Genomic DNA, 24,488 nt, shown 5'->3' on the forward strand with positions numbered 1-24,488 from the left:
GCGCCGCGGCACCGGCACCCCGCCATCTTGGGGAGGTCACCGCCTGCGCCCTCTAATGGGGAGCGGGGTTGGCGACTGTGACCTTCCCAAGGTGGCGGTGAGGCCCAGCGGAGCGGACAGCCAGCGCCATGTTGCAGTTCCTGGTCAGTGAGGGGGAGCGCGGAGCGGGCCGGGGGGGAGCGGGGTCCGGGCCGGGGCGGGGCGGGGGGGAGCGGGGTCCGGGCCGGGGCGGGGCGGGGGGGAGCGGGGTCCGGGCCGGGGCGGGGGGGAGCGGGGTCCGGGCTGGGGCGGGGCGGGGGGGTCCGGGGTCCGGGCCGGGGCGGGGCGGGGGGGTCCGGGGTCCGGGCCGGGGGGAGAGCGGGGTCCGGGCCGGGTGGGGGGAGCGGGGTTTGGGCCGGGGGGGAGCCAGGTCCAGGCCCCGTGGGGTGAGGCAGCCTGCTTGCCAGCCCTGCCCTGTCTCCCTGCCAGCCCTGCCCTGTCTCCCTGCCAGCCCTGCCCTGTCTCCCTGCCAGCCCTGCCCTGTCTCCCTGCCAGCCCTGCCCTGTCTCCCTGCCAGCCCAGCCCTGCCCTGTCTCCCTGCCAGCCCTGCCCTGTTTTCCTGCCAGCCCTGCCCTGTCTCCCTGCCAGCCCTGCCCTGTCTCCCTGCCAGCCCTGCCCTGTCTCCCTGCCAGCCCTGCCCTGCCAGCCCTGCCCTGTCTCCCTGCCCTGCCCTGTCTCCCTGCCCTGCCCTGTCTCCCTGCCAGCCAGCCCTGTCTCCCTGCCAGCCCAGCCCTGCCCTGTCTCCCTGCCAGCCCTGCCCTGTCTCCCTGCCAGCCCTGCCCTGCCTCCCTGCCAGCCCAGCCCTGTCTCCCTGCCAGCCCTGCCCTGTCTCCCTGCCAGCCCTGCCCTGTCTCCCTGCCAGCCCTGCCCTGTCTCCCTGCCAGCCCTGCCCTGTCTCCCTGCCCTGTCTCCCTGCCAGCCCTGCCCTGCCCTGTCTCCCTGCCAGCCCTGCCCTGTCTCCCTGCCCTGCCCTGTCTCCCTGCCAGCCCTGCCCTGTCTCCCTGCCAGCCCTGCCCTGTCTCCCTGCCAGCCCAGCCCTGTCTCCCTGCCAGCCCAGCCCTGCCCTGTTTCCCTGCCAGCCCAGCCCTGCCCTGTCTCCCTGCCAGCCCTGCCCTGTCTCCCTGCCAGCCCTGCCCTGTCTCCCTGCCAGCCCTGCCCTGTCTCCCTGCCAGCCCGGCCCTGTCTCCCTGCCAGCCCGGCCCTGTCTCCCTGCCAGCCCTGCCCTGTCTCCCTGCCAGCCCTGCCCTGTCTCCCTGCCAGCCCTGCCCTGTCTCCCTGCCAGCCCTGCCCTGTCTCCCTGCCAGCCCTGCCCTGTCTCCCTGCCAGCCCTGCCCTGTCTCCCTGCCAGCCCTGCCCTGTCTCCCTGCCAGCCCTGCCCTGTCTCCCTGCCAGCCCTGCCCTGTCTCCCTGCCAGCCCTGCCCTGTCTCCCTGCCAGCCCTGCCCTGTCTCCCTGCCAGCCCAGCCCTGCCCTGTCTCCCTGCCAGCCCTGCTCTGTCTCCCTGCCAGCCCTGCCCTGTCTCCCTGCCAGCCCTGCCCTGTCTCCCTGCCAGCCCTGCCCTGTCTCCCTGCCAGCCCTGCCCTGTCTCCCTGCCAGCCCTGCCCTGTCTCCCTGCCAGCCCTGCCCTGTCTCCCTGCCAGCCCTGCCCTGTCTCCCTGCCAGCCCTGCCCTGTCTCCCTGCCAGCCCTGCCCTGTCTCCCTGCCAGCCCTGCCCTGTCTCCCTGCCAGCCCTGCCCTGTCTCCCTGCCAGCCCTGCCCTGTCTCCCTGCCAGCCCTGCCCTGTCTCCCTGCCAGCCCAGCCCTGCCCTGTCTCCCTGCCAGCCCTGCCCTGCCAGCCCTGCCCTGTCTCCCTGCCAGCCCAGCCCTGCCCTGTCTCCCTGCCAGCCCTGCCCTGCCCTGTCTCCCTGCCAGCCCTGCCCTGCCCTGTCTCCCTGCCAGCCCTGCCCTGTCTCCCTGCCAGCCCTGCCCTGTCTCCCTGCCAGCCCAGCCCTGTCTCCCTGCCCTGCCCTGTCTCCCTGCCCTGCCCTGCCCTGTCTCCCTGCCAGCCCAGCCCTGCCCTGTCTCCCTGCCAGCCCTGCCCTGTCTCCCTGCCAGCCCTGCCCTGTCTCCCTGCCAGCCCTGCCCTGTCTCCCTGCCAGCCCTGCCCTGTCTCCCTGCCAGCCCTGCCCTGTCTCCCTGCCAGCCCTGCCCTGTCTCCCTGCCAGCCCTGCCCTGTCTCCCTGCCAGCCCTGCCCTGTCTCCCTGCCAGCCCTGCCCTGTCTCCCTGCCAGCCCTGCCCTGTCTCCCTGCCAGCCCTGCCCTGTCTCCCTGCCAGCCCAGCCCTGCCCTGTCTCCCTGCCAGCCCTGCCCTGTCTCCCTGCCAGCCCAGCCCTGTCTCCCTGCCCTGCCCTGTCTCCCTGCCAGCCCAGCCCTGCCCTGTCTCCCTGCCAGCCCTGCCCTGTCTCCCTGCCAGCCCTGCCCTGTCTCCCTGCCAGCCCAGCCCTGTCTCCCTGCCAGCCCAACCCTGCCCTGTCTCCCTGCCAGCCCTGTCTCCCTGCCAGCCCTGCCCTGTCTCCCTGCCAGCCCTCCCCTGCCAGCTCTGCCCTGCAATACCCCACAGGCAGAGAGGTTTCCAGGAGGGAAACAGGCCCTTCGGCCCAGCGTGTCCATGCTGCCCAGTTTCTATCACTAAGCTAGTCCCACTTGCCTGCATTTGGCCCATATCCCTCTATACCCACCCTGCCCGTGTAACTGTCTAACTGCTTTTGAAAAATCATACCCGCCTCTACCAATGCCACTGGCAGCTCGTTCCAGATGCTCACCACCCTCTGTGTGAAGAAATTTCCTCTCTGGTCTCTTGTATCTCCCCCTCTCATCTTAAACCTAAGCCATGAGGTCATGTTGCAGCTGTACAAAACTCTAGTACGGCCGCATTTGAAGTATTGCGTACAGTTCTGGTCGCCTCATTATAGGAAGGACGTGGAAGCTTTGGAACGGGTGCAGAGGAGACTTACCAGGATATCGCCTGGTATGGAGGGAAAATCTTATGAGGAAAGGCTGATGGACTTGAGGCTGTTTTCGTTAGAGAGAAGAAGGTTAAGAGGTGACTTAATAGAGGCATACAAAATGATCAGAGGGTTAGATAGGGTGGACAGTGAGAGCCTTCTCCCGCGGATGGAGGTGGCTAGCACGAGGGGACATAGCCTTAAATAGAGGGGTAATAGATATAGGACAGACGTCAGAGGTAGGTTTTTTACGCAAAGAGTGGTGAGGTCGTGGAATGCCCTACCTGCAACAGTAGTGAACTCGCCAACATTGAGGGCATTTAAAAGTTTATTGGATAAGCATATGGATGATAATGGCATAGTGTAGGTTAGATGGCCTTTAGTTTTTGACTTCCCATGTCAGTGCAACATCGTGGGCCGAAGGGCCTGTACTGCGCTGTATTGTTCTATGTTCTAAGCCCTCTAGTTCTAGGCTCCTCTCCCTTTGGAAAAAGAAATTTCACACGGACCGGGAGGGTTCTCACTCAGCTGACAGTCCCCAGGTGGCTAACGTCTGCCTCTATCTCCCCGGGAGCGGCAGATCCAGCGGAGTCATCCCTGCTTCCCAAACCGCTTCATCATTGTCGGTAGGAGGACATCCCGCCCCTCAGACCCCCTCTGCCATTCAGTCAGAACATGAGTGATTTGCACATCAACTCCATTGTGGGCAGCACGGTGGCACAATGGGTAGCACTGTTGCTTCATAGCTCCAGGGCCCCAGGTTCGATTCCGGCTTGGGTCACTGTCTGTGCGGAGTCTGCACGTTCTCCCCCTGTCTGCGTGGGTTTCCTCCCGGTGCTCCGGTTTCCTCCCACAGTCCAAAAATGTGCAGGTTAGGTGAATTGCCATGCTAGTTTGTCCCTTAGTCTACAAAGGTTGGGTGGGGGGGGGGGGTTGAGAGTTACGGGGATAGGGTAGAGGTGTGGTCTTAAGTAGGGTGCTCTTTCCAAGGGCCGGTGTAGACTCAGTGGGCCGAATAGCCTGTACTGTAGATTCTACGATTTACTTGCAATAACTCCATATTGCTTGATCTCCTTATCAACAACAATGACAACTTGCATTTATCAAGCACTTTAATTTCGTTAAAATGTCCCAAGGAACTTCACAGGTACAATGTCGAACAGAATTTATACTAACCATTGACACAGACAGGGGTGCGTACAACATTTTGCTTTCTGAAGTTGATGACCCGCTCCTTAGTTTTGTTGACCTTGAGGGAGAGATTGTTGTTGTTGCACCGTGCCATTAGGTTCTCCATCTCCCTCCTGTTACCTGACTTGTTGTTTGAGATCAGATCCACTACAGTCGTTTCATAAGCGAACATGTCAACATCTATCAAGTCACCCCTCAACCTCTGTCGTCCAATGATAAATCGAGTTTCTCCAACCTCTCCTCGTAGCTCCGTACCAGGCAACATCCTGGTAAACCTCTTCTGTACCCTCTCCAAAGCATCCACGTCCTGGTAGGGTGGTGACCAGAATTTCCAAATGAGGTCTAACTGCAGCTGCAGCATGACTTGCCAATTTTTATATTCAATGCCTTGACCGATGAAGGCAAGCATGCCGTATGTCTTCTTATCCAGGCATTGTCAAACTCGGGCGCGACCCGTGGGTGGGTGTCGGGAGGGTCGCGGAGCTGTCCGTCGCGGCGTTCCCGATCGCGCAAATCCGCGCGCAGTAGCCGGCTTTTAATAATGCCGGTTGCAAGCAGCCTGCAAAATGGTCAGGAACAGATAAAAAAAATATCGGCTGTACTGCGCATGCGGCCTGATCATCGGTGCGCATGTGAAGTGCGGCCGCATTTTTTCCTATATGGTCACAGCCTTTTCTTTTAAAGTTCGGGGGGACCAAAGGGACCCAAAACCATTTCCTCCATTTTTGTCAGCAACAAACAAGGTAAGAGAAAATGGTGGGTCGTGCAGGTCGGCCGGCGTGGGTGGTCGGCTGGTGTGGGTCGCGAAGGTTGGCCAGTTGGTAAAAATGGGTCCCCAGAAAAAAAGTTTGAAAAACACTGTTCTTAACCACCTGCATTGCCACTTTCAGTGATCTGTGGACCTGTAAACCCAGATCTCTGCCTGTCAATACTCCTAAGTGTTCTACCATTTACTGTATAATTCCCACCTGTAGATACCATCAGGCCCTGGGGACTTATCCACCTTGATGCTTTTTAAGACATCGAACACCACCTCTTTTTTGATATCTACAGGACCCAGAATATCTACACACCCTTCCCCAGACTCATCATCCAGCAAGTCCATCTCTTTGGTGAATACTGATGCAAAGTACTCATTCAGTACCTCGCCCATTTCCTCTCTCCATGCATTGATTCCCTCCTCTTGTCCTTAGGAGGGGGGGGGCAACCCTTCCCCTGACTATCTTCTTGCTCTTTAAATGTGCCGTGAGATTCTCCTTAATCCTGTTTGCCAAGGACTTCTCATGACCCCTTTTAGCCCTCTTAACCCCTTGCTTAAGTTCCTTCCCACTTTCTTTACATTCTTCCAGGGCTTTTTCTGTTTATCCCAGGGTGTAGAAGGAATTAGGTTAGAACATTACAGATACTCGAACTATAACATTCCAAAGTTCTCTCGATTGTTCCTTGAGGTTGGGAAAATTGAGCATGTCGTTCTATTTAGAAAGTTGACGGGGGGAATTCAGGGGATTATAGATCAGTTAGTCTAACATCTATTGTCTGGAAATGACTGGAGCCCATAGTTAAGGACAGAGTGACTGAACACCTTGCTCAGGGAGGAAGCATGGATTCCTAAAGCCTTGGTCTTACATGATTTTTAAAACTTATTATTACAGTAATAGGCAGGGGGGCATCTATGGATTGAGAAGGCATTTAATATGGTCTCGCTAAAGAGATGTTAGTTAAAGTTGAAGTTCATGGAATTGAAGGCAAATTATTTGCCTGGTTAGGAAAGTGGCTGGACAACAAGAGACAGAGAATGGCGATAATAAGCAGATGCCCTAAATCGCAGCAATGTCCTGCAAGGATCTACATCGAGATCTCACATATTCTGTATTTATTAATGAATTAGATGGGATAGATAGCCACATATCCAAACTTACCAATGACACAAAAATAACCAGTATTGTAAACAGCATGGATGGACATTAAGCGAATGGGGTAAACTGTTGCAAATGGATTTCAGTGTAGGCAAGTGTGAAGTGATCCGCTTTGTCTTAAAAGTTTTAAAAAGGGACAGAGGGCGAGAGTAATTAAATCTGGAGGTAAACGCAATGTGCATAAATGGACAAATGGTAGGGGTGAAATCAAGGCACAGTTAGACGTGTAAGTGGACAGCCTTTGACAGAGGATTTTAGTACATTAAAATAAGTTGCTGTGGATTTCCTGGCATGCCTTACCTGGTGAACCTCAGACTTCAGAGGGGGATCAGAAGATGAAATGCCTAATTAAATTTGTCCTTCAGATGTTCACTTTATGCTATAACATGACCATGCATAAACAATAAATGCAGATTCAGCACAGGGCTAAATCGCCGGCTTTGAAAGCAGACCAAGGCAGGCCAGCAGCACGGTTCAATTCCCGTAACAGCCCCCCTGAACAGGCGCCGGAATATGGCGACTAGGGGCTTTTCACAGTAACTTCATTTGAAGTCTACTTGTGACAATAAGCGATTTTCATTTTCATCTGTTCACCATTTCCATAAGAACAAGTTGGCCTCTGTCATCTAAGTTAACTTGGAAATTGAAGAAATATTTTCCAGAATTTGTGACCCACCCAAAGTAGCCGTGACTCAGCATATGGCTCTGAGGCTCAGCCAGGCTGTGTTTATCATGGGTGTGCTCCATGAACTCACAAATTGGAAGCTGCAGTTGTATTGGGAGAAGAAAGTTTTTTTTTCTAAATAGTTCTCTTCGTGCTTTTAATTTGACAAAAGTTTGCCTTCATTTAGCATGTTCCATATTGTAAAACATCCCGCAGTAGATTTGACACCGAACCATATGAGGTATTAGAACAGTGGAAAAAGAGCTTGATTAAAGAAGTAGGTTTTAAGGTGTATCTGAAATTAGGGAGGATAGGCAGATATGTTTATAATAATAATTGCTTATTGTCACAAGGAGGCTTCAACGAAGTTACTGTGAAAAGCCCCTAGTCGCCACATTCTGCCACCTGTTCGGGGAGCCTGGTATGGGAATTGAACCCACGCTGCTGGCCTTGATCTGCATTACAAGCCAGCTGTTTAGCCCACTGTGCTAAACCAGCTTTAGGGAGGAAATTCTAGAACTCAGGATGTGCAGAGCTGAAGCACGACTATCAGTGGTGGAGGGAAGGAAACAGATGCTTTGGAGGAACATGGATCACAGAGGATTGGGCGACTGGAGAGGGTTGCAGTGAGTTGGAAGGGCCCCATATTTAACTGTTGTTAAGAATTCTCAAGGCTAATATATTTTCAAAGTTTCAGCTCAAATATGAAGAGTACAGCAATAAAGCTATCAAAACATTATGATAGGCTTTGTTCCAGTGAAGCTAGAGATATGCCACTGATCAGCTGGCATCCATAAAGGGAAAAGACAAATGAGCATTTGCGATATATGCTATTAAGATGGACACCTGAAGTAGCAACCTTATTTTCTCTTTATAGATTCATCAATTGCTATGATATAGTACCTATAATAGTCGTAGAGGTCTACAGCACAGAAAAGGCCCTTTGACCCATCATGTCTGCCCCACTCAAAAACGACCACCTAATTATTCTAATCCCATTTTCCAGCACTTGGCCCATAGCCGTGTCTGCCTTGGCATCGCAAGTGCACATCTAAATATTTCTTTAATGTTATGAGGGTCTCTGCCTCCACCCACCCCCCCCCCTTTCAGGCAGCGAGTTCCAGACTCCCACCACCCTCTGGGTGAAAGGATTTTCCTCACATCCCCTCTAAACCTCCCGCCCCTCACCTTAAATCTCTGCCCCCTGGTCACTGATCCCTCCACCAAGGGGAAATGTTCTCCCTGTCTATCTATGTCCCTCATAATTTTATCCATCTCAATCATGTCCCCCCTCAGTCACCTCTGCTCCAAGGAAAACAATCCCAGTCTGTCCAATCTCTCTTCATAACTAAAACTCTCCGGCCCAGGCAACACCCTGGTAAATCTCCTCTGCTCCCTTTCCAGTGGCTATCACATCCCTCCTATAATGTGGATTCCAGAACTGCGCACAATACTCTCGCTGTGGCCTAACCAACATTTTATACAGTTCCAGCATCACCTCCCTGCTCTTAAACTCTGTGCCTCAGCTAATAAAAACAAGTATACCATATGCCTCTTAACCACTGCAGCCACCTGCTTTGCTACCTTAAGGGACGGGTGTACATGTACACCAAGGTCCCTCTGATCCTTGGTGCTTCCCAGGGTCCTGCTGTTTATCCTGTATTCCTTTGCCTTGTTTGTCCTGCCCAAGTGCATCACCTCACACTTATCCAGATTGAATTCCATTTGCCACTGATCAGCCTGTCTGACCAGCCCGTCTATAGCCCCCTGTACTTAAAGGCTATCCTCCTCCCTGTTTACTACCCCACCATTTTTTGTATCATCTGCACACTTGCTGATCAACCCTTCGACATTCCTGTCTAAATCATTTATATAAACCACAAACAGCAAGGGCCCCAACACTGATCCCTGTGGACCCCTCTGGACACAGGCTTCCAGAAAAACACCCCTCGGCCATCACCCTCTGCTTCTTCCACTCAGCCAATTCTTGGATGAGCAAGTGGAAGGGTGGGTTAGTAAGTTTGCCGATGATATGAAGGTTGGGGGGAGTTGTAGATAGTGTTGAGGGTTGTTGCAGGTTATAACAGGACATTGACAGTATGCAGAGTTGGGCTGAGAAGTGGCAGATTGAGTTCAACCTTGATAAATGTGAAGCAGGACAAATCCAATCCGGCCAATTATCATCTCATCAGTCTACTCTCAGTCATCAGTAAAGTAATCGTGCCTGCCGTCGACACTGCTACCAATTAGCACTTGGCAATAACTGCTTATTGCTGCTCAGGCTGGGATCACCAAGGTTCTCAGTTCCTGACCTCTTTACAGCCTTGGATCAAACATGGGTAAAAGAGCTGAACTGGAGAGGTGAGATGAGAGTGATTGCCCTTGGCATCAGGACAGTGTGTGGCATTAAGGAGCCCTAGCAATACTGGAGTCAATGGGAATCGGGAAAATCTCTCCACTAGTTGGAGTCATACCTAGCCCAAAGGAAGGTTGGTTGTGGTTGTTGGAGATCAATGATCTCAGTTCCAGGACATCACTGCAGGAGTTTCTCTGGGTAGTATCCTAGGCCCAACTATCTTCAGCTATTTTCTCAATCTCATTCTCTCCATCACTTTACTTCATTGTAAGGGCAGAAGTGGGGATATTCGCTGATGACTGCACACCATTTGTGACTACTCGGATACTGAAGCAGTCCATGTCCAAATGCAGCAAGATAGGACAATATTCAAGCAAAGGCTTATAAGTGGCAAGTAATATTTGTGCCACACAAGTGGCCGGCAATGACCATTTTCAACAAGAGAGAATCCAACCATCATCGTCATTCCTTCATTGTTGCTGGGTCAAAATCCTGGAGCCTCCTTCCTAACAGCACTGTTCCTACATGGACTGCAGTGGTTCAAGAACGCAGCTCACCACCGCCTCCTCAAGGGCAATTAGGGGTGGACATTAAATTCTGGCCTAATAAGAGCCGCGGGGTTATGCTGCAACTGTACATGACCCTGGTGAGACCACATTTGGAGTATTGTGTGCAGTTCTGGTCACCTCATTATAGGAAGGAAGTGGAAGCATTGGAAAGGGTGCAAAGGAGATTTACCAGGATGCTGCCTGGTTTGGAGGGTAGGACTTATGAGGAAAGATTGAGGGAGCTAGGGCTTTTCTCTTTGGAGCAGAGGAGGATGAGAGGCAACTTCTCATCCTCCTCTGGCTGCTCAGCAGAGGAGCAGCAGATGAGAGAAAATTATTTGGCGGGTAGGATCAAGGAAAACCCCAAGGCCTTTTACACATATGTGAGAAATATGAGAATGACTAGAGCGAGGGTAGGTCCGATTAAGGACAGTAGCGGGAGATTGTGTATTGAGTCTGAAGAGATAGGAGAGGTCTTGAACAAGTATTTTTCTTCAGTATTTACAAACGAGAGGGGCCATATTGTTGGAGAGGACAGCGTGAAGCAGACTGATAAGCTTGAGGAGATATTTGTCAGGAAGGAAGATGTGGTGCACGTTTTGAAAAACTTGAGGATAGACAAGTCCCCCGGGTCTGACGGGATATATCCAAGGATTCTATGGGAAGTAAGAAATGAAATTGCAGAGCCGTTGGCAATGATCTTTTCGTCCTCGCTGTCAACAGGGGTGGTACCAGAGGATTGGAGAGTGGCGAAATTCGTGCCCCTGTTCAAAAAAGGGAATAGGGATAACCCTGGGAATTACAGGCCAGTTAGTCTTACTTCGGTGGTAGGCAAAGTAATGGAAAGGGTACTGAGGGATAGGATTTCTGAGCATCTGGAAAGGCATTGCTTGATTAGGGATAGTCAGCACGGATTTGTGAGGGGTAGGTCTTGCCTTAAAAGTCATATTGACTTCTTTGAGGAGGTGACCAAGCATGTGGATGAAGGTAAAGCAGCGGATGTAGTGTACATGGATTTTAGTAAGGCATTTGATAAGGTTCCCCATGGTAGGCTTATGCAGAAAGTAAGGAGGCATGGGATAGTGGGAAATTTGGCCAGTTGGATAACAAACTGGCTAACCGATAGAAGACAGAGAGTGGTGGTGGATAGCAAATATTCAGCCTGGAGCCCAGTTATCAGTGGCGTACCGCAGGGATCAGTTCTGGGTCCTCTGCTGTTTGTGATTTTCATTAACGACTTGGATGAGGGAGTTGAAGGGTGGGTCAGTAAATTTGCAGATGATACGAAGATTGGTGGAGTTGTGGATAGTGAGGAGGGCTGTTGTCGGCTTCAAAGAGACATAGATAGAATGCAGAGCTGGGCTGAGAAGTGGCAGATGGAGTTTAACCCTGACAAGTGTGAGGTGGTCCATTTTGGAAGGACAAATCTGAATGCGGAATACAGGGTTAATGGTAGGGTTCTTGGCAATGTGGAGGAGCAGAGAGATCTTGGGGTCTATGTTCATAGATCTTTGAAAGTTGCCACTCAAGTGGATAGAGCTGTGAAGAAGGCCTATGGTGTGCTAGCGTTCATTAGCAGTGGGATTGAATTTAAGAGCCGTGAGGTGATGATGCAGCTATACAAACCTTGGTCAGGCCACATTTGGAGTACTGTGTGCAGTTCTGGTCACCTCATTTTAGGAAGGATGTGGAAGCTTTGGAAAAGGTGCAAAGGAGATTTACCAGGATGTTGCCTGGAATGGAGAGTAGGTCATACGAGGAAAGGTTGAGGGTGCTAGGCCTTTTCTCATTAGAACGGAGAAGGATGAGGGGCGACTTGATAGAGGTTTATAAGATGATTAGGGGAATAGATAGAGTAGACAGTCAGAGACTTTTTCCCCGGGTGGAACACACCATTACAAGGGGACATAAATTTAAGATAAATGGTGGAAGATATAGAGGGGATGTCAGAGGTAGGTTCTTTACCCAGAGAGTAGTGGGGGCATGGAATGCACTGCCTGTGGAAGTAGTTGAGTCGGAAAAGTTAGGGACCTTCAAGCGGCTATTGGATAGGTACATGGATTAGGGTAGAATAATGGAGTGTAGGTTAACTTCTTAAGGGCAGCATGGTAGCATTGTGGATAGCACAATTGCTTCACAGCTCCAGGGTCCCAAGTTCGATTTCGACTTGGGTCGCTGTCTGTGTGGAGTCTGCACATCCTCTCCGTGTGTGCGTGGATTTCCTCCGGGTGCTCCGGTTTCCTCCCACAGTCCAAAGATGTGCAGGTTGGATTGGCCATGAAAAATTGTCCAAAATTCTATGATTAACCTAGGACAAAAGTTTGGCGCAACATCGTGGGCCGAAGGGCCTGTTCTGTGCTGTATTTCTCTATCTAACTTAATAGAGGTTTATAAGGTGATGAGGGGGATAGATAGAGTGGACGGTCAGAGACTATTTCCTCAGGTGGATGTAGCTGTTACAAGGGGGCACAACTATAAGGTTCAGGATGGGAGATATAGGAGGGATGTCCGAGGTAGGTTCTTTACTCAGAGAGTGGTTAGGGTGTGGAATGGACTGCCTGCTGTGATAGTGGAGTCGGACACTTTAGGAACTGGATTAGTTATTGGATAGGCACATGGAGCACACCAGAATGACAGGGAGTGGGATAGCTTGATCTTGGTTTCGGACAATGCTCGGCACAACATCGAGGGCTGAAGGGCCTGTTCTGTGCTGTACTGTTCTATGTTCTATGTTCTAATCTGTGATGCCCACATACCATGAATGAATGAAAGAAAAAACAGAAAGCCAATGATGAAACAATTAAAATCCGGTGTACAGAAGAGGGTAAGCCAGTGATGTGTCAGGTATACCCTTGGACTTGAGAGAATGAAGATGGGGCTATGGCCGTGGGATTGATCAGGCTGGGCAGGAATAAAGACTTTATTGAGCATACAGGCATCACAATGACAGTGAGGGTAATGAGCTTACTGTGTAATTCCACTATTTTCTGTTTTTTGTTCTGATGTCCAACTTTTAATATTTGCAGTGCATTGTTTCTGTGCTAGCTAGCGATTCTGAAAAGTTTTGCTGCCCCAGGAAAATATATTAAGAGTAACTTGCCTGCAAATGTGAGTGGAGCAACTCTGTCATTGATGCCTGTGAGCAGAAAATCTGGCATAGTGATGTCTGCGCTGTGGCAACAATGAACACAGTGTGGGGCAGCTATAAGACATAGAAGCAGAATTAGGCCACTCGGCCCATCGTGTCTGCTCTGCCATTCAATCATGGCTGATATTTTCTCACCCCCATTCTCCTGCCTTCTCCCCATAACCCCTGATCCCCTTATTGATCAAGAACCTATCTATCTCTGTCTTAAAGACACTCAGTGATTTGGCCTCCACAGCCTTCTGCGGCAAAGAGTTCCACAGATTCACCACCCTCTGGCTGAAGAAATTCCTCCTCATCTCTGTTTTAAAGGATCGTCCCTTTAGTCTGAGATGGTGTCCTCTGGTTCTAGTTTTTCTACAAATGGAAACATCCTCTCCACGTCCACTCTATCCAGGCCTCGCAGTATCTTGTAAGTTTCAATAAGATCCCCCCTCATCCTTCTAAACTCCAACGAGTACAGACCCAGAGTCCTCAAATGTTGTTCATACGGCAAGTTCTTCATTCCAGGGATCATTATTGTGAACCTCCTCTGGACCCTTTCCAAGGCCAACGCATCCTTCCTTAGATACGGGGCCCAAAACTGCTCACAATACTCCAAATGAGGTCTGACCAGAGCCTTATACTGCCTCAGAAGTACATCCCTGCTCTTCTATTCGAGCCCTCTTGACATGAATGCTAACATTGCATTTGCCTTATTAACAACTGGCTGAACTTGCACATTAACCTTAAGAGAATTGTGAACAAAGACTCCGAAGCATTTCCCCATTTAGAAAATTGTCTGTGCCTAGATTCCTCCTTCCAAAGTGCATAACCTCACAATTTTCCACATTGTATTTCATTTGCCACTTCAATGCCCACTCTCCTAGGTTATCCAAGTCCTTCTGCAGCCCCCTTGCTTCCTCAATACTACCTGTCTCTCTATAGATCTTTGTGTCATCTGCAAGCTTAGCAACAGTGTCTTCAGTACCTTCTTCCAGATCATTTATGGATATTGTAAACCGTTGTGGTCCCAGCACAGACCCCTGAGGAACACCACTAGTCACCGGTTGCCATCCTGAAAAAGACCCCTTTATCCCCACTCTCTGCCTTCTGCCAGTCAGCCAATCCTCTATCCATGCCGGAATCTTACCCTTTACACCATGGGCTTTTAACTTATTTAACAGTCTCCTATGCGGCACCTTGTCAAAGACCTTCTGGGAATCTAAATAAATCACGTCCACTGGTTCTCCTTTGTCTAATTTGCTTGTTACCTCCTCAAAGAACTCTGACAGATTTGTCAGACATGACCTCCCTTTGACAAAGCCGTGCTGACTCAGTCCTATTTTACCATGCACTTCCAAGTGCTTTGCGATCTCATCTTTAATAACAGACTCTAAAATCTTACCAATGACCGAAGTCAGGCTAATTGACCTATAATTTTCCTTCTTCTGCCTCCCTGCCTTCTTAAACCGTGGAGTTACATTCGCCACTTTCCAGTCCTCTGGGACTCTTCCTGCCTCCAATGATTCCTGAAAGATCACCACCAATGCCTCCACAATTTCCTCAGCTATCTCTTTTAGGACCCTGGGGTGTAGTCCATCCGGTCCAGGTGACTTATCCACCTTCAGACCTTTCAGTTTCCCCAGAATCTTCTCCTTAGTAATGGTCACTGCACTCACCTCTTCCCCCGGGTTCTCCTGGAGCTCTGGCATCCCACTGGTGTCTTCCACCGTGAAGACTGATGCAAAGTAACTATTCAGTTCGTCTGCCATTTCTTTGCTTCCTATTATTACTTCTCCAGCCACATTTTCTAGTGGTCCAATGTCTATTTTTGCCTCTCTTACGTTTTATATATTGAAAAAAATCTCTTCCTATCTTCCTTTATATTACTAGCTAGCTTGCATTCGTACTTCATCTTCTCCCCCATTATTGCTTTTTTAGTTGTTCTCTGCTCGCTTTTAAAGGCTTCCCAATCCTCTGGTTTCCCACTAACCCTCGCCACTTTGTATGCTTTTTCTTTAGCCTTTATGCTGTCCTTGACATCCCTCGTCAGCCATGGATGCCTTGCCCTCCCCGTGGTATGTTTCCTCCTCCTTGGAATGAATTTCTGTTGTGCCTCCCTAATAACCCCCAAAAACTCCTGGCATTGCTGTTCCACTGTCTTCCCTGCTAGGCTCCTTTTCCAATCAACCCTTGCCAGCTCCTCCCTCATGTCTTTGTAGTTACCCTTATTTAATTGTAATACCGTTACATCTGATTGCAGCTTCTCCCACTCAAACTGCAGGGTAAATTCTATCATATTGTGGTCACTGCTCCCTAACGGTTCCTTCACCTTAAGTTCCCTAATCAAGTCTGCCTCATTACACATCACCAAATCCGGAATTGCCTGTTCCCTAGTAGGCTCTGTCACAAGCTGCTCCAAAAAAACATCTCTTAGACATTCCACAAATTCCATTTCTTGGGATCCACTACCAACCTGATTTTTCACAGTCCACCTGCATATTGAAGTCCCCCATGGTTATTGTAATATTGCCTTTTTTAAATGCCTTTTCTATCTCATGATTTATTTTCTGCTGGAAGAACTCCCATCAGGGTCTTTTTACCTTTGCGATTCCTTAACTCTACCCACAGAGATTCTATGCCTTCTGATCCTATGTCGCTCCTTGCTATCAATTTAACTTCATTCCTTACTAACAATGCAACCCCACCTCCTTAGCCCATCTGTCTGTCCTTTCGATAGGATATATATCCTTGGAAATTAGATCCCAACCCTGATCCCTTTGCAGCCGCAACTCTGTGATGCCCACAATATCGTACCGGCCAATTTCAATGTGCACAATGAGCTCATTTACCTTGTTCCGTATACTGCGTGCATTTATGTACAACACCCTCAATCCTGCATTGGACACCTCCCTTTTCACACTCTCCTCAGTCACTGTACCCTGTACTGTGGCCCTTTTTGATTTTTGACTATGGCTTCCCAGCCTTACACTTTGCTCCCTACTGCTTTTTGTTTCTGGCCCCGTTTTACTTTCCTCCGACTTCCTACATCGGTTCCCATCCCCCTGCCACATTAATTTAAACCCTCCACAACAGCTCTAGCAAACATTCCCTCAGGACATCGGTTACAGTCCTGCCCAGGTGCAGACTGTCCAGTTTTTATTGGTCCCACCTCCCCCAGAACCGGTTCCAATGCCCTAGGAATTTGAATCCCTCCCTTGCACCATCTCTCGAGCTACGCATTCATCCTCTCTATCCTGACATTCCTACTCTGACTAGCTTGTGGCACTGGTAGCAATCCTGAGATTACTACCCTTGAGCTCCTACTTCTTAGTTTAAGTCCTAACTCCCTGAATTCAGCTTGTAGGACCTCATCCCATTTTTTACCTATATCACCCCCTCCCCCCCCCTCCCCTCCCCCAGATTGTCCTGAAGCCGCTCTGAGACATTCTTGACCCTTGCACCACCAGGGAGGCAACATACCATCCCTGGAGTCTCAATTGCGTCCGCAGTACCGCCTGTCTATTCCCCTTACGATTGAGTCCCCTATCACTATAGCCCTGTCATCCTTCTTCCTGCCCTGCTGCGCAGCAGAGCCAGCCACGGTGCCATGAACCAGGCTGCTGCTGCCTTCCCCTGGTGAGCCATCTCCCTCAACAGTATCCAAAGCGGTATATCTGTTTTTGCAGGGAGATGACCGCAGGGGACACTTGCACTGCCTTCCTACTCTTGCTCTGTCTTTTGGTCACCCATTTTCTTCTATCTCCCTCAGTAACTTTCACCTGTGGTGTGACCAACTGGCTAAACATGCTATCCACGACATCCTCAGCATCGCAGATGCTCCAAAGTGAGTCGATCCGCAGCTCCAGAGCTGTCAAGCGGTCTAACAGGAGCTGCAACTGGACATACTTTTTGCACGTGAAGGAGCCAGGGACAGTGGACGTATTCCTGAGCTCCCACATCGCACACCAGGAGCATGACACGGGTCTGGGATCTCCTGCCGCCTTAAACCTTAGGTTAACATACAATTTCAAAAAACAAAAGAATAAGTAAATAAATAGACCAAGGAAAATAAAAACTACTTACCAGTCACTTACCAGGGATAAAAAGCACCTCCTCCCCACCCAGCTTGGAATTCCCACCTAGCTTCAAATTCCCAAACTCACTCTTTGTTGTGTCTCACTGGCTGTGTCGTCTCTGGCTCCCAGGGAGTGAGTTAAAGTTGCTCTTTTTAAATTGGCCTGAGTTGACTCTCTCTCTCTCTCTCTATCATCCCCCCCCCCCCCCCCCCCCACCTGCTTTTAGATCAAAGTAGCTTAAGGTGACTGACACGTAACTGCCAACCAGTTATGTGAGTGGGTGGGCAGCTGCTGTACATTGAAGTAAAATGACTGCCTCAGCTGCTTTAACGCCATTAGCTACAGTGGCAAGGACAGCGCCAACTGAAGCTTCAGTACTGGCCATGACGGAACAAACAGTGGAAGTCAAATTTTATAACTCCACACGTCGTTTTAGAGAACCATCAAACGGTTACCTTAGCCAACTGCACTTCCTATTTATTTCATCCATTATGCTCCTTATTCGACAGATTTGAGTATATATTTAGTTGTAAGTACAGATGCTGAAAGATGTTTAGAATTTTGTATCCTATAGGCATGTGGCTTAATAACTTTGGGTGTGTTCTGTTTCAGGTAGGATTTACTTTTGGAAACATAGTGGGAATTTATCTGGCCCAAAATTATGAGGTATGTTTATGAAAATTTATTATTGTCAGGAATAATTTTGTTTAGGTCAAGACATTTAAGACAAGAGCAGAAAGCTAATGTGTTATTATTTTAGCATTTCTATAATCTTAATCCAACATTGTTAGAAATTTATGAAATCACTTGTGCAGATGTTATCAGACTGGTTTGTTTCATTTGTTTTTCCCTCCTTTGTACCACTATCTGTTCTCTGGCCTGGATGGTAATCTGTGACATACCCTTGACTATCTTTGAATTATGTGCTCTCTGGTGGAAAGCTTTCCTGTTCTTATTTTTGTTGTTGCTTTAAACACAGACATTCGTTGTAACAATTGCACAATCTAGTCCTTGTTTTCGCTGAGCTGATGTTACACAATCCAACAAGAGTACTTAGTGAAAAACAACATGATAATATTTGTTTATATGATTCTTTATTGAGTTCTCAATTAGGTGTAACAACTTGGCACCGAGCTTTGCCCTTCCAGCCTGATTACAGCGAACACTGGTTTGTTTTAGACACTGACACCAATTCTACTGTTTATCTGTACACTTCATGCAGTCTAACACTAAAGTACAAAACATTAAAAGGCATACAATGCAGGCTTCACATAATATGGGAGGAACTCATGTTCAACAATCTTTCCTGATGCTTCCACTAGTTATATGGTCCATCCAAACATTTTAATTACTTTATCAATATAAACAGTGATCAAACCACATAGACTCCCTACAGGGCAGAAGAGGCCATTCAGCCCATCTGAGTCTGCACAGATCCTCCGAAAGAGCACTCTACCTAGGCCCACTCCCTCGCCCTATCCCTGTAATCCTGTGCATTGATCATGGTCGTCCATCTAATCTGCACACCTTTGGACTGTGGGAGGAAACTGATGCAGACACGGGGTGAACGTATAGACTTCACACAGACAGTCACCCAAGGCCAGAATTGAACCTGGATCCCTGCCGCTGTAAGACAGAAGTGCTAACCACTGTGCCACCGTGCTGCCATGCCACAAGGCTTTAACACATGGACATAGATCAGACCCTTGCCCATTAATTTTTTTCAGTTTAACATCCTTTACAAAGTGTCCCTATTCAGCAGAACTGAAGCTGTTTTAACCCATTGTGTGCTGACTCCACAGTGAGACATGGGTAGTGTGAACCCACATTCCCACACTGAAGTGTACAAGAGTGAGTTGGTAGTTTGTAACTCCAATGGTAAGTCAAATGTGGCTCAGGGTTTATCCCCTTTAACCAGAATGATTAGCTACATATAATCTCAGGAGGCTTTTTTAACCTTGTTGTGATGGATACAATAGTTATAGTGGTGATGGCAGTGGACTAGCAATTGCAATGGTCATGAGTTCAAATCAAATCCCTCTCCCAGCAGATTGTGAATGACCCAGGGTTATGTTTGTCCACAAGTGGCTCCAAATCTGTGAAGCAATGGCAAAAGTACCAATCCCTTCAGGGCAATTTTGTTCTTTATGGATAATCTATGTGTGCTGCAAAATTTACAAAGGTCTATGGCTTTGATGTAGGTGGGTAGCTTGTAACTCATGTTTCTTAGTCCACATGCATACCAGGCTAGCACTGGGGACTCGGGTTCAATTCCGGCCTGTGACTGTGCAGAGTCTGCACGTTCTCCCCGTGTCTGCGTGGGTTTCCTCCGGGTGCTCCGGTTTCCTCCCACAGTCCAAAGATGTGCAGGTTACGTGGATTGGCCATGCTGAATTGCCCCTTAGTGTCCAGGATAGGATACGGGGATAGGGCGGGGTGGATTGGGGAGTGGACATGGGTAGGGAGTTCTTTCAGAGGGTCTGTGCAGACTCGATGGGCCGAATGGCCTCCTGCACTGGAGGGATTCTATGAAATGCGTTTGATTGCTTAAAGCTGAGAGACTGTCAAAGAAACATGCTTCCTCAATTCACTGAAAACTTAAATTCGGTGGGGGGCTGGGGTTCAACCGTATGTTTTATAGAGCTTTCATCAAGTTCTTTGTTTTATAGAACATACAGTGCAGAAGGAGGCCATTTGGCCCATCGAGTCTGCACCGACCCACTTAAGCCCTCACTTCTTCCCTGTAACCCAATAACCCCTCCTAACATTTTTGGTCACCACGGGCAATTTATCATGGCCAATCCACCTAACCTGCACATCTTTAGACTGTGGAAACCCACGCAGACACGGGGCGAACGCGCGCATACTCTGCACAGACATGGACCCAGCGGGGAATCGAACCTGGGACCCTGGAGCTGTGAAGCCACAATGCTATCCACTTGTGCTACCCTAATTGTATGTATCTTGAGTGAAGGAACTAATGACCCACAGGGCACAGAAGTTTTCAATTAGTCCAAAGAGAAGGATGAAAATTGTGGTTTAACTCCCACCAACCAAACAAAAGGTGTACCTTTAAATGCAGAGACTGGGGAAGAGCTTGAGACGAAGACCTCCTCTTTTTTTTGGGTTTTGGTTGTGTTTCATGTGTGTGTGTAGAACATAGAACAGTACAGCACAGAACAGGCCCTTCGGCCCTCGATGTTGTGCCGAGCAATGATCACCCTACTCAAACCCATGTATCCACCCTATACCCGTAACCCAACAACTCCCCCCTTTAACCTTACTATTAGGACACTATGGGCAATTTAGCATGGCCAATCCACCTAACCCGCACATCTTTGGACTGTGGGAGGAAACCGGAGCACCCGGAGGAAACCCACGCACACACGGGGAGGATGTGCAGACTCCGCACAGACAGTGACCCAGCCGGGAATCGAACCTGGGACCCTGGAGCTGTGAAGCATTTATGCTAACCACCATGCTACCATGCTGCCCCGGTATAAAAGGGACAACATTGGCTATTCTCCAGTCCTCTGGAACCTCGCCTGCAGTCAAAGATGATGCAAAATATCTGTTCAGGCCCCAACCCTTTCCTCTCTTGCCTCCGACAGTAACCTGGGATATATCTCATCCGGCTCAGGGGACTCAGGGAAGATGAAAATCGCTTATTGTCACGAGTAGGCTTCAAATGAAGTTACTGTGAAAAGCCCCTAGTTGCCACATTCCGGCGCCTGTTCGGGGAGGCTGTTACGAGAATCGGACCGTGCTGCTGGCCTGCATGGTCTGCTTTCAAAGCCGGCGATTTAGCTCTGTGCTAAACAGCCCCTACCTTAATGTATTTTAAGATTTTCAACACTTCCTCCTCCATTATGCTGACATGTCCTAGAGTATTCACACACCCATCTTTAACCTCCACATCCGTCATGTCCGTCTCCTTGGTGAATAATGATACAAAATACTCATTAAGGATCTCACCCACTTCCTCTGACTCCATGCATATCTTCCCTCCTTTGTCTTTGAGTGGGCCTGCTCTTTCCCATAGGTACCCTCTTGTTCCTTATATGTGTATAAAAGGTCTTGGTAATTTCCTTGATCCTGCTTGTCAATGACATTCCATGGCCTCTTTTAGCCCTCCTAACTAAGGGCAGCATGGTAGCATAGTGGTTAGCATCAATGCTTCACAGCTCCAGGGTCCCAGGTTCGATTCCCGGCTGGGCCACTGTCTGTGCGGAGTCTGCACGTCCTCCCCGTGTGTGCGTGGGTTTCCTCCGGGTGCTCCGGTTTCCTCCCACAGTCCAAAGATGTGCGGGGTTAGGTGGATTGGCCATGCTAAATTGCCCTTAGTGTTCTAAAAAGTAAGGTTAAGGGGGAGTTGTTGGGTTACGGGTATAGGGTAGATACGTGAGTTTGAGTAGGGTGATCATTGCTCGGCACAACATCGAGGGCCGAAGGGCCTGTTCTGTGCTGTACTGTTCTAAATTCTAAATTCTAAACTCCCCGTTTTGAGTGTGTTCCTACATTCCCTGTATTCTTGAGCTTTGTCTGTTTTTAGTTGCCTAGATCTTATGTATGCTTTTTTCCTTTTGACTAGTCCCCTCCCTGGTTGATTTATCAACATCCTGTTTCAAAAAACCCTCTTGGACACACCTAACAAATTGCTCTCCATCCGAACCTATAGCACTAAGGGAGTTCCAGTCACAATGGGAGAAATTATTCACATTTGGAAGCAAATGGACTTGTTAGTGATAGGCAACATGGCTTTTTGCGGGGAAGGTCATGCCTTACCAACTTGATAGAGTTTTTTGAGAAGGTGACAAAATTCATTGATGAGGGAAAGACTGTGGATGCCGCCTACATGGACTTCAGAAAGGTGTTTGACAAGTCCCTCATGGCAGACTGGTACAAAAGGTAAAGTCGCATGGGATTCAGGGTGTGCTAGCTGGATGGATAAAGAACTGGCTTGGCAACAGGAGACAGAGTAACAGTGAAAGAGAGTTTTTCAGAATGGAGATCTGTAACTAGTGGTGTTTCACAGGGATCAGTGCTGGGACCACTGTTGTTTGTAATATCGAAAAATGATCTGGAGGAAAATGTAGATGGTCTGATCAGCAAATTTGCAGATGACACTAAGATAGGTGGAGTTGCAGGGAATGAAGGGGACTGTCCGAGAATACAGCAGAATATGGATAGATTGGAGAATTGGGCAGGCAAATGGCAGATGGAGTTCAATCCCAACATATGCGAGGTGATGCATTTTGGAAGATCAAATTCAGGTGTGAATTATACAGTAAATGGCAGAACCCTTAGGAGCATTGACATACACAGAGACCTGGGCATTCAGGTACATTGTAGGTGGACAATGCATATGACAATGCAGGTGGATAAGGTGATCAAGAGGGCATACAGCATGCTTGCCGACATCGAGTACAAGAGTTGGCAGGTCATGTTACAGTTGTATAAAACTTTAGTTAGACCGCATTTGGAATATTGTGTGCAGTTCTGGTCACCACACTACCAGAAGAACATGGATGCTTTGGAGAGAGTGCAAAGAAGGTTTACCAGGATGTTGCCTGTTCTGGTGGGCATTGGCTATGAGGGGAGGTTGAATAAACTCGGATTGTTTTCGTTGGAAAGACAGAGGCTGAGGGGGGACCTGATTGAGGTTTACAAAATTACAAGCGGTATAGACAGGGTGGTGGACAGTTAGAAGTTTTTTCCCAGGATGGAAGACTCAATTACAAGGGGGCACAGGTTCAAGGTGAGAGGGGAAAGGGTGATACGTGGGAAAAGTTTTTCACGCAGAGGGTGATGGGTGCCTGGTACGCGTTGCCAGTAGAGCTGGTAGAGGCAGGCACAATACTGTTTAAGATGTGACTTGATAGACACATGAAAGGGCGGCGAATAGAGGATACAGATTGTTTGGGCAATAAGTAGTAGGTCTAAATAAGAAATCTGGACTGGCACAGGCTTGGTGGGCCGAAGGGCCTGTTCCTGTGCTGTAATGTTCTTTGTTCCTTGAAGTAGAGAGGTTGCAGAAGGACCTAGACAAGCTAGAAAAGTGGGCAAAGTAGTGGCAGATGGAATAGAATGTAAAAAGTGTGAGGTTATGCAGTTTTGTAGAAAGAATAGAGGCATAGACTATTTTCCAAATAGGAAAGGGCTTCGGAAATCAGAAATACAAAGGGACTTGGGAGTCCTAGTTCAGGATTCTCTTAAGGTTGACGTACAGGTTCCGTCAGCAAATGCAATGTTAGCATTTATGTTGAGAGGGCTAGAATACAAGACCAGAAATGAACTTCTGAGGCTGTATAAGGCTCTGGTCAGACCCCATTTGGAGTATTGTGAACAATTTTGGGCCCCGTATCTAAGGAAGGATGGCCTTGGAAAGGGTCCAGAGGAGGTTCACAAGAATGATCCCTGGAATGAAGGACTTATCGTATGAGGAGCGGTTGAGGACTCTGTGTCTGTATTTGATGGAGTTCAGAAGGATGAGGGGGGGAGTCTTATTGAAACTTACAGGATATTGTGAGGCCTGGATAGAGAGGACGTGGAGAGGATGTTTCCAATTGTAGGAAAAACTAGAAGCAGAGGACACCTTCTCAGACTAAAGGGACGATCCTTTAAAACTGAGATGAGGAGGAATTTCTTCAGCCAGAGGGTGGTGAATCTGTTGAACTCTTTGCCGCAGAAGGCTGTGGAGGCCAATTCACTGAGTGTCTTTAAGACAGGGATAGATAGGTTTTTGATCAATAAGAGAATCAGGGGTTATGGGGAGAAGGCAGGAGAATGGGGATGAGAAAAATATCAGCCATGATTGAATGGCGGAGAGGACTCGATGGGCTGAGTGGCCTAATTCTGCTCTGATATCTGTGGTCTTATTTTACGGTAGAAACACACAAACGTGGTTAGCAAGTCTGCTTTACTGTAGGAAGATAGTTTTGCATAATTAGTAGTGACTCAGTAAAACGGGAATCTGCCGTCTAACCTGTTAGAGGGAATCTCTCTGGACCAAACCAGTGAAGTTTATTTTTCAAGTTTCATTGCCAGGTTTTGATGTGTGCATTCACTTCAAACAGCAGAAAGTTTATTCTCCAATTTTGTTCCCTTTTCAGATTCCAAATATCTATAAGAAGTTGGAAGAATTTAAGAAGGATGCAGAAGACCGCAAAAAACCACCGAGTAGTTGATCCTACGGAGTAAAGCCCATGGATGAGATTGGGATGTTAGCATTCAGTTGCAAGCATAAATTGACTGGATGCATTAAATACCAAACTGTTCGGATCGCATTTCAGTTCTATTTATTTAGCACCTATTAAGCAGTCAGTTTCGCTTAGTTCAGAGTCTCCGGTCTGTGTATTATCTATCACCTGTGATGTGCTGTTTTACCATGTTTGCTGCAGTTGGGATTTGATTCTGCTTGCATTAATGTGACGGGTTGACAATTTTGTTTAGTTTCTGTTGACGAGGCAGTGATGACAACATGAAATGTATGTTGACTGATGTGCTGTTGTTTGTATTATGAGAACAGTACATTAGAATTAAAACCTTTCTATGTCAAATATGGAGTCATTGGCACTGTAACAAA

At 48.9% G+C, this 24,488-nt stretch overlaps 1 protein-coding gene across 3 annotated transcripts; it reads left to right on the forward strand.

The window, feature by feature from the left end:
* stmp1 (short transmembrane mitochondrial protein 1) lies at window positions 1–24,488 on the forward strand. 3 transcript variants are annotated; one of them, XM_038781412.1, is made up of 3 exons: window positions 1–143; window positions 17,516–17,569; window positions 24,016–24,488. In XM_038781412.1, exons 1-3 carry the CDS (start codon window positions 129–131, stop codon window positions 24,088–24,090), a joined length of 144 nt encoding a protein of 47 aa, XP_038637340.1. In that variant the 5' UTR covers window positions 1–128; the 3' UTR covers window positions 24,091–24,488. The 3 variants fall into 3 exon arrangements, with proteins under 3 accessions (XP_038637340.1, XP_038637339.1, XP_038637338.1); XM_038781411.1 differs by lacking the exon at window positions 1–143 and adding an exon at window positions 4,796–4,956; XM_038781410.1 differs by lacking the exon at window positions 1–143 and adding an exon at window positions 5,206–5,325.

This window comes from Scyliorhinus canicula, chromosome 20, assembly GCF_902713615.1.
Source record: "Scyliorhinus canicula chromosome 20, sScyCan1.1, whole genome shotgun sequence".
NCBI classification, from domain to species: domain Eukaryota; kingdom Metazoa; phylum Chordata; class Chondrichthyes; order Carcharhiniformes; family Scyliorhinidae; genus Scyliorhinus; species Scyliorhinus canicula.